Source organism: Arachis duranensis, chromosome 2 (genome assembly GCF_000817695.3).
Source record: "Arachis duranensis cultivar V14167 chromosome 2, aradu.V14167.gnm2.J7QH, whole genome shotgun sequence".
NCBI lineage: Eukaryota > Viridiplantae > Streptophyta > Magnoliopsida > Fabales > Fabaceae > Arachis > Arachis duranensis.
In genome coordinates this window covers 78,736,775-78,750,180 of record NC_029773.3, presented here as the reverse complement: position 1 = coordinate 78,750,180, position 13,406 = coordinate 78,736,775, and the positions used below count along the sequence as shown (strand labels likewise).

At 31.6% G+C, this 13,406-nt stretch overlaps 2 protein-coding genes across 5 annotated transcripts in view; one reads left to right on the top strand and one right to left on the bottom strand.

Annotated features, from left to right (window-relative positions):
* The window catches only part of LOC107475310 (reticulon-like protein B12), a gene marked incomplete in the record, with an annotated part of 3,311 nt that extends 396 nt beyond the window's left edge, over positions 1-2,915 (top strand). Inside the window, 4 exon segments of the mRNA XM_021135642.2 lie at positions 1-17; positions 291-471; positions 1,687-1,898; positions 2,391-2,915. Of these exon segments, the coding sequence (XP_020991301.1) occupies positions 1-17; positions 291-471; positions 1,687-1,898; positions 2,391-2,560 (580 nt within the window).
* Positions 2,916-12,356: 9,441 nt separating this feature from the next.
* LOC107475221 (mitochondrial uncoupling protein 1) overlaps positions 12,357-13,406 on the bottom strand; it is a 29,148-nt gene continuing 28,098 nt past the window's right edge. For 2 of the 4 annotated variants that reach the window (XR_008006121.1, XR_008006123.1), the window contains exons 4-6: positions 12,999-13,073; positions 12,760-12,846; positions 12,357-12,561 (exon numbers count right to left, since the gene is read on the bottom strand). Coding sequence is in view for 1 of the 4 variants with exons in the window: in XM_052257678.1 (XP_052113638.1) it covers positions 12,556-12,561; positions 12,760-12,846 (93 nt within the window). In the remaining 3 variants the exon portion in view is untranslated. The remainder of the gene's footprint in view (positions 12,562-12,759; positions 12,847-12,998; positions 13,074-13,406) is intronic. The other 2 variants (XR_008006122.1, XM_052257678.1) reach the window with 2 other exon arrangements.

The following is a 13,406-nucleotide window of genomic DNA, read 5'->3' as shown; positions in this document are numbered from 1 at the left end:
CCTTGGAGCTGGTCTTGGTATGATCAGAACAATTTTTTTTCTTAGTTTTTTTTTTATTTCTTAACTTTATTGTCATTTCTTTGATTCATTATACTCAATTAGTATCTTAATTCAATATCACAATTTAGTCTTGTTTATGTTCATTTAGTACTCTTTGATAGTGGGACTATGGGGGTGTGGTGATATCATTTGCTTTTCCAGTGAGAAAGCCAAAAGGAAAGAAAGTGAATTGACATCATTGACCTTGAATCTATGTTATTGAATCAATGCCATTGCTTTATTTATTGCAGTTGCAGATTTGATACTGTGGAGACAGAAGAATATTACTGTGGGAATATTGTTAGTCACACTAGCTGCTTGGATTGTGTTTGAAAAATCTGGTTATACTCTTTTGTCACTTGTTTCCAATGTTCTTCTTCTCCTCATTGTCATTCTTTTCCTTTGGGCCAAATCAGCAGCAATTCTTAACAGGTACTATTTCTTAGAATATATAGTAACTTGACTTGAATATTCTTTCTTATCATTTTTGTTAGATATAGTTTATTACTTACTCAACGATAGAAGAGAGTGGAGAATGATATCACTCATAATACTGAAAAAGAACTCATCAAAAACAATCAATAGAACAAACTCTCGATGTCTGTGGGAGTTGAACTCTATACTGTGCCACATAGCATCAGTGACTCTTTCTAGTATTCAAATTCTTTTTGTGTGTTGTTTCAAACTTGAATGTGTTGGAATGTTGAAGTATATATAGTATATATAGATCATTGATTTTAATTCAGGTCATTTCTTCTGATCTAGAATTATTAATGTTATCCCTGTCTTTGTAGTATTTTTCACTAGTCTTACAACTTATTTATTTTTTGGAGAACAATGCTAAAGAAAATGTCAAATGGAATAGAGTTTTCACTTTTCACAGATACTATCAATAAATTATCAGACGCCGTAGTTTGATGATATTGAAGAATTCATCTTGTCCATTGAAATCAAGTATTACTCTTGATAACCATGAACAATAGTATTGCCCTGAAGTTTCTTTTCTTTTTTTCTAAAAATAAAAATTAAGTTCATTATACGCAATGGCACTAGCAAGGTCTAAGTTCTAACTTCTAACGCTAAGAAGAGACTTCTGTAAAAGAATGGTATTCTCCCCTTTAAAATTGTTGCTATGCTGTGGATGCTGGATTGTATTGATGGGTGCTGCTACATTAACCTATGGCCATTGCAACTGTGAAATTGAAGCCTAGTTATCAGTGTTGATAATAATTTCTGTTAGGAAAATATTTTTTTCAACATCTATAAGGATTTACTCCATGCCAAGTTGCCAACACATGGTTTACCATATCAATTTTAATATGGTCTCCACTTCAATTGAAGTCTTGTTTCTACCCTTAGATCTTGTTTGTGTCCCATAAACTCCAGATGTTCAAATAACACTATTCATCAGTCTGTTGGAGCAAATGATTCTTCATTTGAATCTATAGTCCTGTTCAATCAATTCAAATGAGTTGGTTTGATGAAATATGCTAAATTGACAGTCATTTCAAAGTCTAGATTGGTGTTATATGGCCAGTTTCTGCCGGAATTGTTTGTTCCTTGTACCTTCTTTTGATTTTCTTGTTCCATCACCAAAATGTATAAAAAATAAAAATGTTTAAAGAGATGCTACTTTTCTTTTGGCAGACCTGCTCCACCTCTACCACATTTGCATTTATCAGAAGAAATGGTGAATGAAGTAGCAACTTTCATCCGAATTAGAGTTAATAATGTGTTTTCGGTTTCTCAAGATATTGCTCTGGGAAAGAACTCAAGGCTGTTCCTGAAAGTAGCTTCATGCCTCTGGTTAATTTCTTTTGTTGGTGGCTTCACTGATTTCCTTACCCTGGCATATACAAGTAAGTCCCTCTGAAACATCATTTCATCAAAATTACACTTTAGGAGAAATACTTTCTTGTGTGTTTTAGAAAATTTTACTGCCACTAACTCTTTGACCTTAAGGTTACGGGTTCAAGCCGTGGCAACAGCCACTGATGTACTTATTAGGTTAGGTTACGTACATTATACTCTTTGGGTGTGGCTTTTCTTCGGATCCTACGACTCTGCGTTAATGCAGGATGCTTGTGCATTGGGCTGCCTTTTTTTTTTTTTTATATGAAAACATTAAAAGGTTAATTGCAATTTACATCCCTAAACTTTGCATCGTCTTCACTTTGGCTCCAAAATTTTAAAAATGCACAAATTAGCCCCTAAACTTTCCTAAGCATGCAAATGAACCGCTTGAAGTTGAACTTTGACACCTTAAGCTTTGATAAATGTGTGTTATCTAATTTTTGTTAACACTTGATGTGAAAAGTTATAATCAAGGTGGTCATTTTGCTATGTTTCAGGTCTCTTTATTGTTCTTACAGTACCAGCACTCTATGAAAGATATGAAGATAACATAGATAGACATGTCTTGAAGTGCTACAGAAAATTGTGCCAATTGTATGTGAAAATCAATGAGGAATATGTCAGCAGAGTCCAACATTATATTTTAGAGAAGCAAAAACTGAGCTGAGTTTGTTCCTTCAAAATTCATTGTGATAAAAGAATTTTATTCACCCTTCCAATATGTGAGATTTTGATAGTGGGTTCCAAGGATTGTGGTGGTCTTTTTCCCACTTTTTTTTTTGTTTATCTTTTTTATTTCTTTTCATTTTTGCATTTTCCATCTTCATTGATGGGAAAATTTTTGTTTGGTACATAATGTCGGAACATTTTTGCTAGATTGGTGCATGTAACTCCAAAGAGTATTTTCTCTTCTTATTAGATTAACCAAGAAAAGTGTAGATGTGGTTGCCAGATCAAAATTTGTCACTTGCCATTATTAACATGTAATATAGTTGGAGCCAGAATCACATTCACATGCTCTCTGTCTCTGTCTCTGTCTCTCTTTGTTTTTTGTATTAGTCAATCACATGTAGAATCATGCGCACGTACATGATTAATAAAATAATAATAGCAAATGTAGATGAATTTGTAAATTATTTTGGTATGTGAGAATTGAAAAGTAATTAGTCTTTTTTTTGTTGTTTTTTTGCAATATCTTCTAGTCCGACAGATCAAAAATTAATCCGTCGAGCTCTATTTAAATAAATTGCTACATGTACAAGACAAAATTTGAATCTCTGACACTTGTTTAAGCAGACTAATAAGTTAATTACTAAACTAATCCAAATTAACTAAAGTAACTAGTTTTTTTTTGGGTAATAAGTAACTAGTTTTATAACCATGCTCTTTTATTTTGAGTTTGAGCTTTGCCCCTTTATTTGTTCACAAACAAAAAAAGGAAAAAAAATTATAAACCAATAACATTGAAATAACACACAATCATCTATCTATTCTTATTATATAAAAGTTGATATCAATTCTTTGTATATTAAAATTAAGCCATGTTTCTTCCTCTAATGATGCCACGTTATCAATTTTGATTATTTGACCAAATCTTAGAAATTAACCAATCAACTTTTAGTAAAATATTAAAAAAAAAATAAAACCATTACTCCCATGCATAATTAAATAACTAATTTATTACATATTATTCAATGGAAATATAAAACATTAACTAAATGTAATAAACATCTACATTAAAAATGTCATAATAATAATATTATCATAATAAATTGTAAGTTACAAAATATTTAAATTTCATCCTATTTGACCTACTTATATATCATACATAAGACTTTTTTTTAGTAACTGGAAAATAAAAAACAACCAAACAGAAAAGAAAAACAAAGTCCTAAAGGACTAAGAAGACGCAGGGTAGTCTTGCTGAATACTCTTCTCAAACTCCTTCCAAAGCACTGGAAGCTCTACATGCTGAGAATGTGATCTTATCGCCGTCTTTGCCATGGTGGCCGCCATTGTATTTACATCTCTCAAGATCAAGAGAAAATCAACACACCACTTCCAAGTCATGATATCTCTGATTTTAAATACCAAAAGATCGACACAACCAGCATTATCATGAGAATTGGTAACAAGATTGAAATCATCTAAACAATCCGTTTCGCAAATCACATTTCTTTGCTCCAAGTCCCGAGCTAGAAGAAATCCTCTCCAAATAGCAAAGAACTCTTCTTGAAGAATATTGTAGCTTTCAATTGTTCCTAAACAGCCTCATTGTCAATTTCTATTCCAGTCTCTGCTAACACAGGTAAAACCAATTCGATAATCAAAATCTGAATAACTAGCATCACAATTGATCTTGAAAGTACCCATTAAGAGGAAACCCAAGAGCAACTAATCGTAGAAGGAATAGTAACTCGTTGCAATTCAAAAATATTCCGAAACTCCTTCTCATGGTTAAGTCATACGAGCCACTTTAAATGGAGTCCAAGGTTAGGATGATTAAAAATCTCATTATTCCTAACTCTCCAAATCTACCAAAAACCAGAAAAAAAATCTAAAAACATGCTCTTTGCTATGAGACAAGAACCAATTCTTCAAATTCAGAAGATGATAGAAAATCTCCAAAAACTGCTAAACAAGCTGAGTTTTTGGGCAATCCCAAATACAATGAGAAACTATTTTCTGGCAAGTCAAGCAATTGGGGCAACTATTTGAAGATGACAGGCCTCTCCTGAAAAAAAAAACAGCAGTGGACAGTGCCCCTCGCATACAAAGTCAAACAAAAAATTTGATCTTTTTCAAAACAAACTGACGCCAAAGTCAAAGCCAATTTTCTCTCTCCTCCCATCCAAACATCTTCTTGTAAAGCCATAAGTAGCCATTGCAAGCATCATAAACCTTAGCCTCCCCCCGGATCAAGTCCAGCCTACCACTGGACTCGCTTGCACATCTGGGTTGTAGGAGAGAATGTTGTCGTACAAAAACTAGTGAAAAGGAGAATAAACATTCTCAAGGTGTCACTTTCCAGCCGACCAAAGATCTAAAATTCGGAGATTCAAATAAAAAATATGAATATAATCCATCTCATTACAAAGCTGTCCCTCTTTTCTCCATTTAGAAAACCAAAAATTCTGATCCAAATTCCTAATGCATCAATCAAAACCATCCTTCAACATATCCCAAATTTTACACAGGCTCCTCCAAACATAAGATCTGTTATCCGTAAAACAGTTGAAATTGTCACCTAGAGAAAAACAATATTTATCTACCAACAGTTGAACTCAAAACTTGTGAGGATGATAAAAGAGTTGTCAAACTAGCTTCTCCAAAAAAGCAACATTAGCACAAAACGGATCTCTAATTTCTAGACTACCAATTTTTTTAGGGTGATCAACACCTTTTAGCTAGCAAGATTTAGCCCCTGACCATTAGTTTGACCTTTCCAGAGAAAATTTCTCATTATAGATGCTAATAGAGTTTGTTATCCCTTTGGAAAAGAGAGAGACTTGCATGGAGTAAGTAGGAATAGTAGCCACTACCGAATTGATCAAACAGAGTCTTTCTGCCTTGCTGAGTAATCGTCCTTTCTAGCTGGCTAGCCTTCCCTAGATCTTATAGAACCTCGTTGAAAGATGCTCGAGTCACCTTAGAATGACAAAGAGTAATCCCGACATAGTTGTCTAAATTCTGGACGAATCTGATGGAGGACACCCCAGTAAATATTTCTTTTCTTTTCGCAAAAACATTATGAGAACACAACGCTTTATACTTCTCCACATTAATTTTCATCCCACAAGCTTTACAGAAACTCTCCAATGCTGCCATCACATTTTGAACTTGTCTTTTTTCTGCTTTACAGAAGAGAAACAAATCATTGATGAACATTAAATAGGATATTCTTGGGCCCCCTCTAAAAATAGCAACCGGCTTCCACTGCCCTATATCAACTTAATGGTTAATCAAGTAGGACAGTCTCTCCATACACAACCCAAAAAGATATGGAGACATATAATCTCCTTGTCGAAGACATTGACTAGGAATAAAACTGTCAAATCTATCACCATTCTAGAGAATAGATAATGAGAATGAAGTGGCATAGCTCATAATCAGGTTGACTGTAGGAATAGGAAAACCAAATTTCATGAGGGTCTATTTTAAAAACCTCCAATCAAATTTTTCATAAGCTTTCTCCAAATCAATATTAAACGTCAGAGTTCATTTCTTCGACTTAGTCTTTTTTATAAAATAAATAACCTCATGCGCTATAATGATGTTGTTTGGTACTACCCTTCCTGGAATAAATCTCCTTGGAGAGGGCCAACAATATCCGTAAGATAAGAGTAGAGTCTGTTGACCAGGACTTTAGTGATAACCTTGTAGACTACATTACAAAGACTGATAAGTCTAAATACCTTCAGAGATACCAGTGAATCTACCTTGAGAATTAGAACAAAAAGAGTCTCCATCATCCTCGAATCAATAGTACCTCCAAAAAAAGCTTCTCTAACTATATTTCAAACATCAAAACCAATAATCTCTCAATATTCCTTGAAGAAGTAAGCTTGGAATCCATCCAAACTTGGAACCTTAAAGGAATTCATGCTATAAACAGTTGCCTTAATTTCTTCCATAGTCACAGGCGCAGTAAGATTACAGTAGGCTTTCTCATTCAAAGAAGGAAGTGGAACTTCATCCAAACACCCCAAATTAACATCTTCCACCTGACAGAATAAGATCTTATAGAAGGATTCAACTTCCCGGCTAAAAACCTCTAGGTTCGTCTCCCATACGTCATCCTTGAGAAAGAGACCATAAATCTTATTTATCTTTTACCGCACAAGGGTCTGAGCATGGAAGAAGCTGGTATTTCTATCTCCGAATTTCACCCACTATTTTCTGGATTTTTAAAATCAAAGAAGTTCCTCTTGCACAATAGTGTTATTATAATCCTCAATCAATTGTTGCTCCTTTTGATACATGAAAAAATCTTTCCTCTCTTTCAAACGCTTCTGAAGATAATTAATTTGTCGCTCTAATTCATATTTTCTAACAAAAAATGTTACCAAATACTGTAGAATTAAATTCAAGAGAATTTTTCTGCACCTTCGAAAGCTTGCCTTGCACCCCTCTAAAGCCAGACCACCAAGGCTGTTTAACAATATCTCCGTAAACAAGATGAGTAACCCAAGCCTCCATAAAATGAAAGGGTCTGTTCCTTTTCGTTGTGGGCGCCCTTCATAACGCACTAAGATAGGACAGTGATCAAAATGTAGCCTATTCAAAATTTTTGCATAGGCCTTAGGAAAAAGAGATAATCATCCACCACTAATATAAATCCGGTCAAATATTTTCGCCACCTCAATATTGTTTTTTACACTCCTATACCAAGAAAAATGTCTCCCAATAGTCTTCAAGTCAAATAGAGCACTATCCCCTAGAGAATTAGCAAACTGATTAGCATGGCTACTCGAAAAATGGCAACCCTTAGCTTTATGAGAGAAAAGAACTTCATTAAAATCACTGAGGACAATTCAAGGCTCTTGAAAAGTCGATGACTGAACTACCAGGTAATCTCAAAGAAGACCTCTTGTATTATGCTATGGACTACCATAAATACCACTAATACCTCCAAACCACATTTTCAAGCTGAACTTCGATCGTGATACACTGATCGCAAACATCAACCAATTTGCAACAAGTACCTTAAAGAGGATCCTCTCTACTTAGAAATGATTCTGTTAGATGATTACAAAATAAAAATATTTATTATAGTTTTAAAACAAATTTACAAAAAAACTCTTATTACTTTTATTATTTATAATTTTTTTAAATTTTTATAATACTTTACATATAATTATATTTTAAGATTCTTATGATTATACTTATTTTAATATGCTATTTAAATTAAAGAATCAATTTTGACCATTTTCTAATACTATTTGGAGTTTGCATCACTGGAGACATTGTCTTAGAGTGAATTTTAAAAAATATTAATAGTTATTTTTACTTTATGCTATTTAAATTATTCTTATTAAAAATAACTTATTTAATATATATATATTACTATATATACACAATAAATATTCTAAAAAATTTTATTTTTATTATTATAAATATCATTGAAAATTGTATGCACCAGAAAAAGAAAAACAAATAAAGATAAAAAAAATCTACAAAAAATACGAAAAATAAAGTGTTTGTACTACAACATAAAAAATTACTATAAATTCAAATTATAAAAAAATTCTATTCTTCTTATTATTATAGATGTCATTGAAAATTTGTATAAAGTAGGAGAAAAAAACGTGTAAATGTCAAAGAAAAATCTACAAAAAATACGAAAAATAAAATTTTGTACTACAACATAAAAAATTATTACAGATTCAAATTATAAAACATTATCTCATATTTTATCAAATTATACTTATCATAAAAAATTTCATCAAATTATAAATTACTAAATGATTATTATATATTCAAAATTAAATTAAAACTTGACTAAAGTATCGTTTTTGTCCCTAACATTTGGGGTAAGTCTTAAAGTTATCTCTAACGTTTCAATTGTCCTATTTAAGTCCCTAACGTTTCAAAACTGACTCAATGTTGTCCTACCGTTAGGGATCCGTTAACAGAATTGACGGCGGGACAAAATTAAGACGATTTTGAAACGTTAAGGACTTAAATATGACGAAAATGTTGGGGAAAAAATGATACATAAAAATAAATTTTAATTTTATTCTTCAATAATATCAATTTTTTACTATACATAGTATTCAATCATTTTTTAATCACATCTAAGTAAATTATATTTAATCATATTATTTTCATTTTAAATAAATTATTTTTTTATAATTTTACTCTTAAGGATTTTTAGTTATCATAAAATGTTTGTAGAATGACTAGTATATAAACTTGTAGAAAAGAAAAAATATATATATATACAATAAAATATAAATTATACCTTTTGTCTCTAATGTATCAAAATTCTTTAAAATTATAAAAAAATAAATTTATTTAAAATGAAAGTAATCTGATTAAGTAACTGATTAAGTGTAATTTATTTAGATGTAATTAAAAAATAATTGAATACTATGTATAGTAAAAAATTAATATTATTGAAAGATAAAATTAAATTAAAATTTATTTTTATGTATCGTTTTTGTCCCTAACGTTTACGTCCTATTTAAGTCCCTAATGTTTCAAAATCGTCTCAATTTTGTCCCGTCATCAATTCTGTTAACGGATCCCTAACGTCATGACAACATTTAGTTAATTTTAAAACGTTAGAGACTTAAATAGGACGATTGAAATGTTAGAAACAATTTTGGGACTTACCCCAAACGTTAGGAATAAAAACGATACTTTACTCAAAGTTACAAATCAAAGTGGTAAATAACTTTTGTGCTATTTAATAAAAAATAAAAAAATTACTAAGCACAACTACCTCAAATTTAATTACACTCCAAGTCACCAATGATACTAAAACATCATCCAATTGAAAAATTGAGTATATACCCATTTTGGTCCTCAAAGAATTTTAAACTAGACATTTTAGTCTCCAACTAAAATTAATTATTCGATTGGTCCTTAAAGATTGGGAAACTGAGACACAGTATCATGTTTGTTGGCTCAAAGACTGGTACTAAAATTTCTGTCTCTGTCCCTAAAATTTCAGTATTTCAGTACCTCCAAAAAGTAGGGACACAAGGGACTGAAATTTTTAGAGACAGAGACAGAAACTTTAATAACATTTTATACCTAAAATACCCTCATTTCAATTAATTAATTCCAACTTTATCCTTTGTCCAAATTATATTAGAATTTTATTCTTATTTCAATTTTTGTCTTTCACTTTGCACCAAACAAAATATTGAAATTTATTTTAGTTTCTGTCTCTTAGTTTCTGTCTCTCAGTTTCAGTCTTTCAGTCTCTGTCTCTCTACTAAATGCTACCTTAGGTTCTTGGCTCCGTCAACTCTAATGGAAGACAAAATGGTCCCTGAGAACTCTAACATGGGACAAAATGATCCCTGACAACTCTAACAAAGGACAAAATAATCCCTGACCCCTTTATTCGAAATCGACATTGTTCTTCCCCGATTTTTATCATATCTCGCATAACCCTAACATTTATACTCTCCTTCTTCACCTTCACAGTATTCTTTTTCATCTTTTCTTTCCTCCTCTTTAGCTCCAAGATTAAGCCATGGTGTAATTGTCACACGTGTCGCACCTACCTCAATATGTCATGGACCACACACCTTCTAAATCTTTGTGATTGGTACATCACCTCCTCTGCACTTCACCCATCAAAAGCATCCACTTCCACGTCTTTGATAACATCACCTCCAACCTTGACATCGTCCACGGCATCCTCAAGACCAAGTTTCACAACTACTCCAAGGGTACGCATTTTTCCACTCTCCGGCAAGCAATATAGATTGTTGGACATTAGGATATTATGAGAAGATTCTCCTTTGACATCATATGCAAATTACATCTCCACCCAATTTCAAACAAAGTGGGCATAGTTCCAAAAAATAGTAATAAAAACAGAGCAATAACTACAAAGAAAATATAAAAACTAGCATAAAACAACAAACAGGGAGCAAAAGAATATAATGATTTTAGCTCCTCTAAAGACACTTCAAGATGAATCTGATCAGTTATACAACATCAAATCATGATCATTCTCCTTCCAACTTTTAATCATCAGAATTATTGGCCTTTTTCATAGATCAATAAATCATGCATCAAAGATCAACTTCATATGTCTTCTTATTCACCTTAGACTTGATATTTGCACTCATAAGTACATCAATTACTCCTATATTATCAATCTTGACACCATCAATTTGTGCATTCTACAACTTCCTCCTTTAACTTTTCTAATACCAACATTCTATTATTAAAGATAATGTTATTTCTACATCTCCATGTGTACCATATTATAGAAAAAAATAACACCATCCACACTTCCTTCATATCTTTCCTTATTCTTCTATCCATCCACACATCAAAGCATTCTTTGGTGATTCCTGGCCAAACCCAAATCACACTCCAATCCACCAAGATTGATCCCTACAACTTCCATATACGATCACATGAAAAAAACAAGTGATGTACCATCTCTAATCTATCCTTACATAAGACACAAAAGGATTCCGCTTTTGGTACAATCTTAAACTTACATAATCTATCTCTAGTATTCAATCTTTTTAAAATTACAAACCACATCAGTAACTCAACCCGTGGAGGATTTTTTTCTTGTGAACATTAAATTTATAGAGTGTGCTTATGTAGTTTGAAATTACAGTGTTAAACTGTTAGTGTTATGCGAGATATGATGAAAATTGGAAGAGAACAGTATCGTTTCCAAACAGAAGAGATCAGGAACTATTTTGTCCCATGTTAGAGTTGTCAGGGACTATTTTGTCCTCCATTAGAATTAGCGGAGTAAAAGACCAAAGTGACTGACGGAATTAATTGTTAGGGACCAATCGAGTAATTAATTTTAGTTGGGGACTAAAGTATCTAGTCTAAAATTTTTGGATTTGGATCCTCTAAATTTTGAATTTCACTTTAGAAAGTAAAGTTTGATCTCTCACCATTTATTTCATAGGTGAAACCAAGAGAAAATATGAGAGAAAAACCATTTAAGGGTGAGAGATCAAACTTTACTCTCTAAAGTAAAATTCAAATTTTAGAGAATTCAAATCTAAATTTTTTTAGGACCAAAATGGATATATACTCTAAAAAATTTATACAACCTCACACTTATATTAGAAGTCAAAATATATGATTTTAACTTGAAAAAAGACAATACACCGTTATTAAGATATTTATTTCAACAAAAAATACTAAAACTCAACCCATATTACAACAAATCTAACAAGGTAATACTACAACAATTTTATTTATTCAAAACATGATTTATATTGCTCATTTATATTTTTTATTGATTATAGAAACCACCTTCACCAACACTAATATCATCAGATTTAGATAACATACTAATCAAGACATTAAGGAGTAAAAAAAGTAAACAAATCCAAAGCACATCTTTAAATAAAGAACATCCATACAAAAATGAAACAAAAAAGACAATAAAAAATATATACAAGTTAACAATTTAGAAAGAACATCTCTTCACAAGAAGATAAGAAAAAAAGAAATAAGTCTATCAACAACTGAAACTAAAATAAATAAAAAAAGAGCAACCACCACATAAAAAGACTAAATCCGTTAATTAAAACAAATATAAAAATAAAAACAAATAAAGATGTAACTTTGTACAACTTCAATATAAAAAATTTTTATATTATAAAATATTTTTAAATAAAAAATACATCAAATTTAATATTAATTTGTATATTTTAATTAATTTTTAAATAATATAATACTTATTAAAATATATTTTATACTATCATTAATTTACCACCCCGCGCATAGCGCAGGTCTTTACTTGTTTCCCTTCTAATAACTATTATCTCTCTCCATATATCTTCTTGTTTAACCGCATCATGGGTAGCAAAATATAGAGATGACCCTCTATTTTCAATAACCTCCATTGCATTTGGCAGTCACAAACAGTTTCCTTGGAAAATCCTCCATGTAAATTGGTTGTGTTCAGGTTGACTCTAAACGTCCAACGATCTTCTATGTCTGTGACGAGAAGAAATGAAGAGGATTCAAGAATGACATATAAGTTTGACTCCACAAAAAATTGATAATCCCAATGCATAACAATGGCATATATGAGATTTTCCAATTTCTAGTATCAAAAACAAGAAGGCTATAGTAGTAAACTACTCATTAGGACTTAGGAGACACGAAACAAAAATAAAGGAAGTGTTAACTTACCTGTTCTAAGGTTAGAAACATGATTACGTTCCAAGATCCTAGCCGTCCAAAATTTGGGATGAAGACTATATAAAAGGCAAAAGGTCCCTAGAAAACATTAGATTCCAAATTCCATTATCAATTAGTTCTGATAAAACAAACTTTTGACAGTGTATTTCCTTGTGAGCTTGTGAGCACCACAAAAAGATGCTAAGTTGTTCATAGAAGAGCAAAATGGAAACTTCAGAAAGGAAACATACATCGTTCTTCAATGTCTTGAGGAAACAATCAAGGGTGCTTTTGAAACTAGAATCTCCCATCATTCTTGACTTAACCTGCATATATGAGGAAGATAGAATAACACACCATCAGCGGGGAGGAAAAACTACAAAACTGCACACAGAAGAAGCTCACATGACAAACATGGCAGCAGAGTAACAAGGAAAATTTTGTAATTTATTTCTACCAAATGGACCACAAAAAGACTTGGTCCCCACTGGGTAAATTTGTGAAAATTGGTTTATTAAAACTAGTTTCTTAAAGATAGTTTTCCAAAAAGTTGAAATAGTATTGTTCAGTAGCACAAGCTGCAAAAATTGTAGTTGGTAAAATTGCTTTTGACATTTAAATGACTTCGATAGATATCACTCTAATAAGGAGAAAGAATA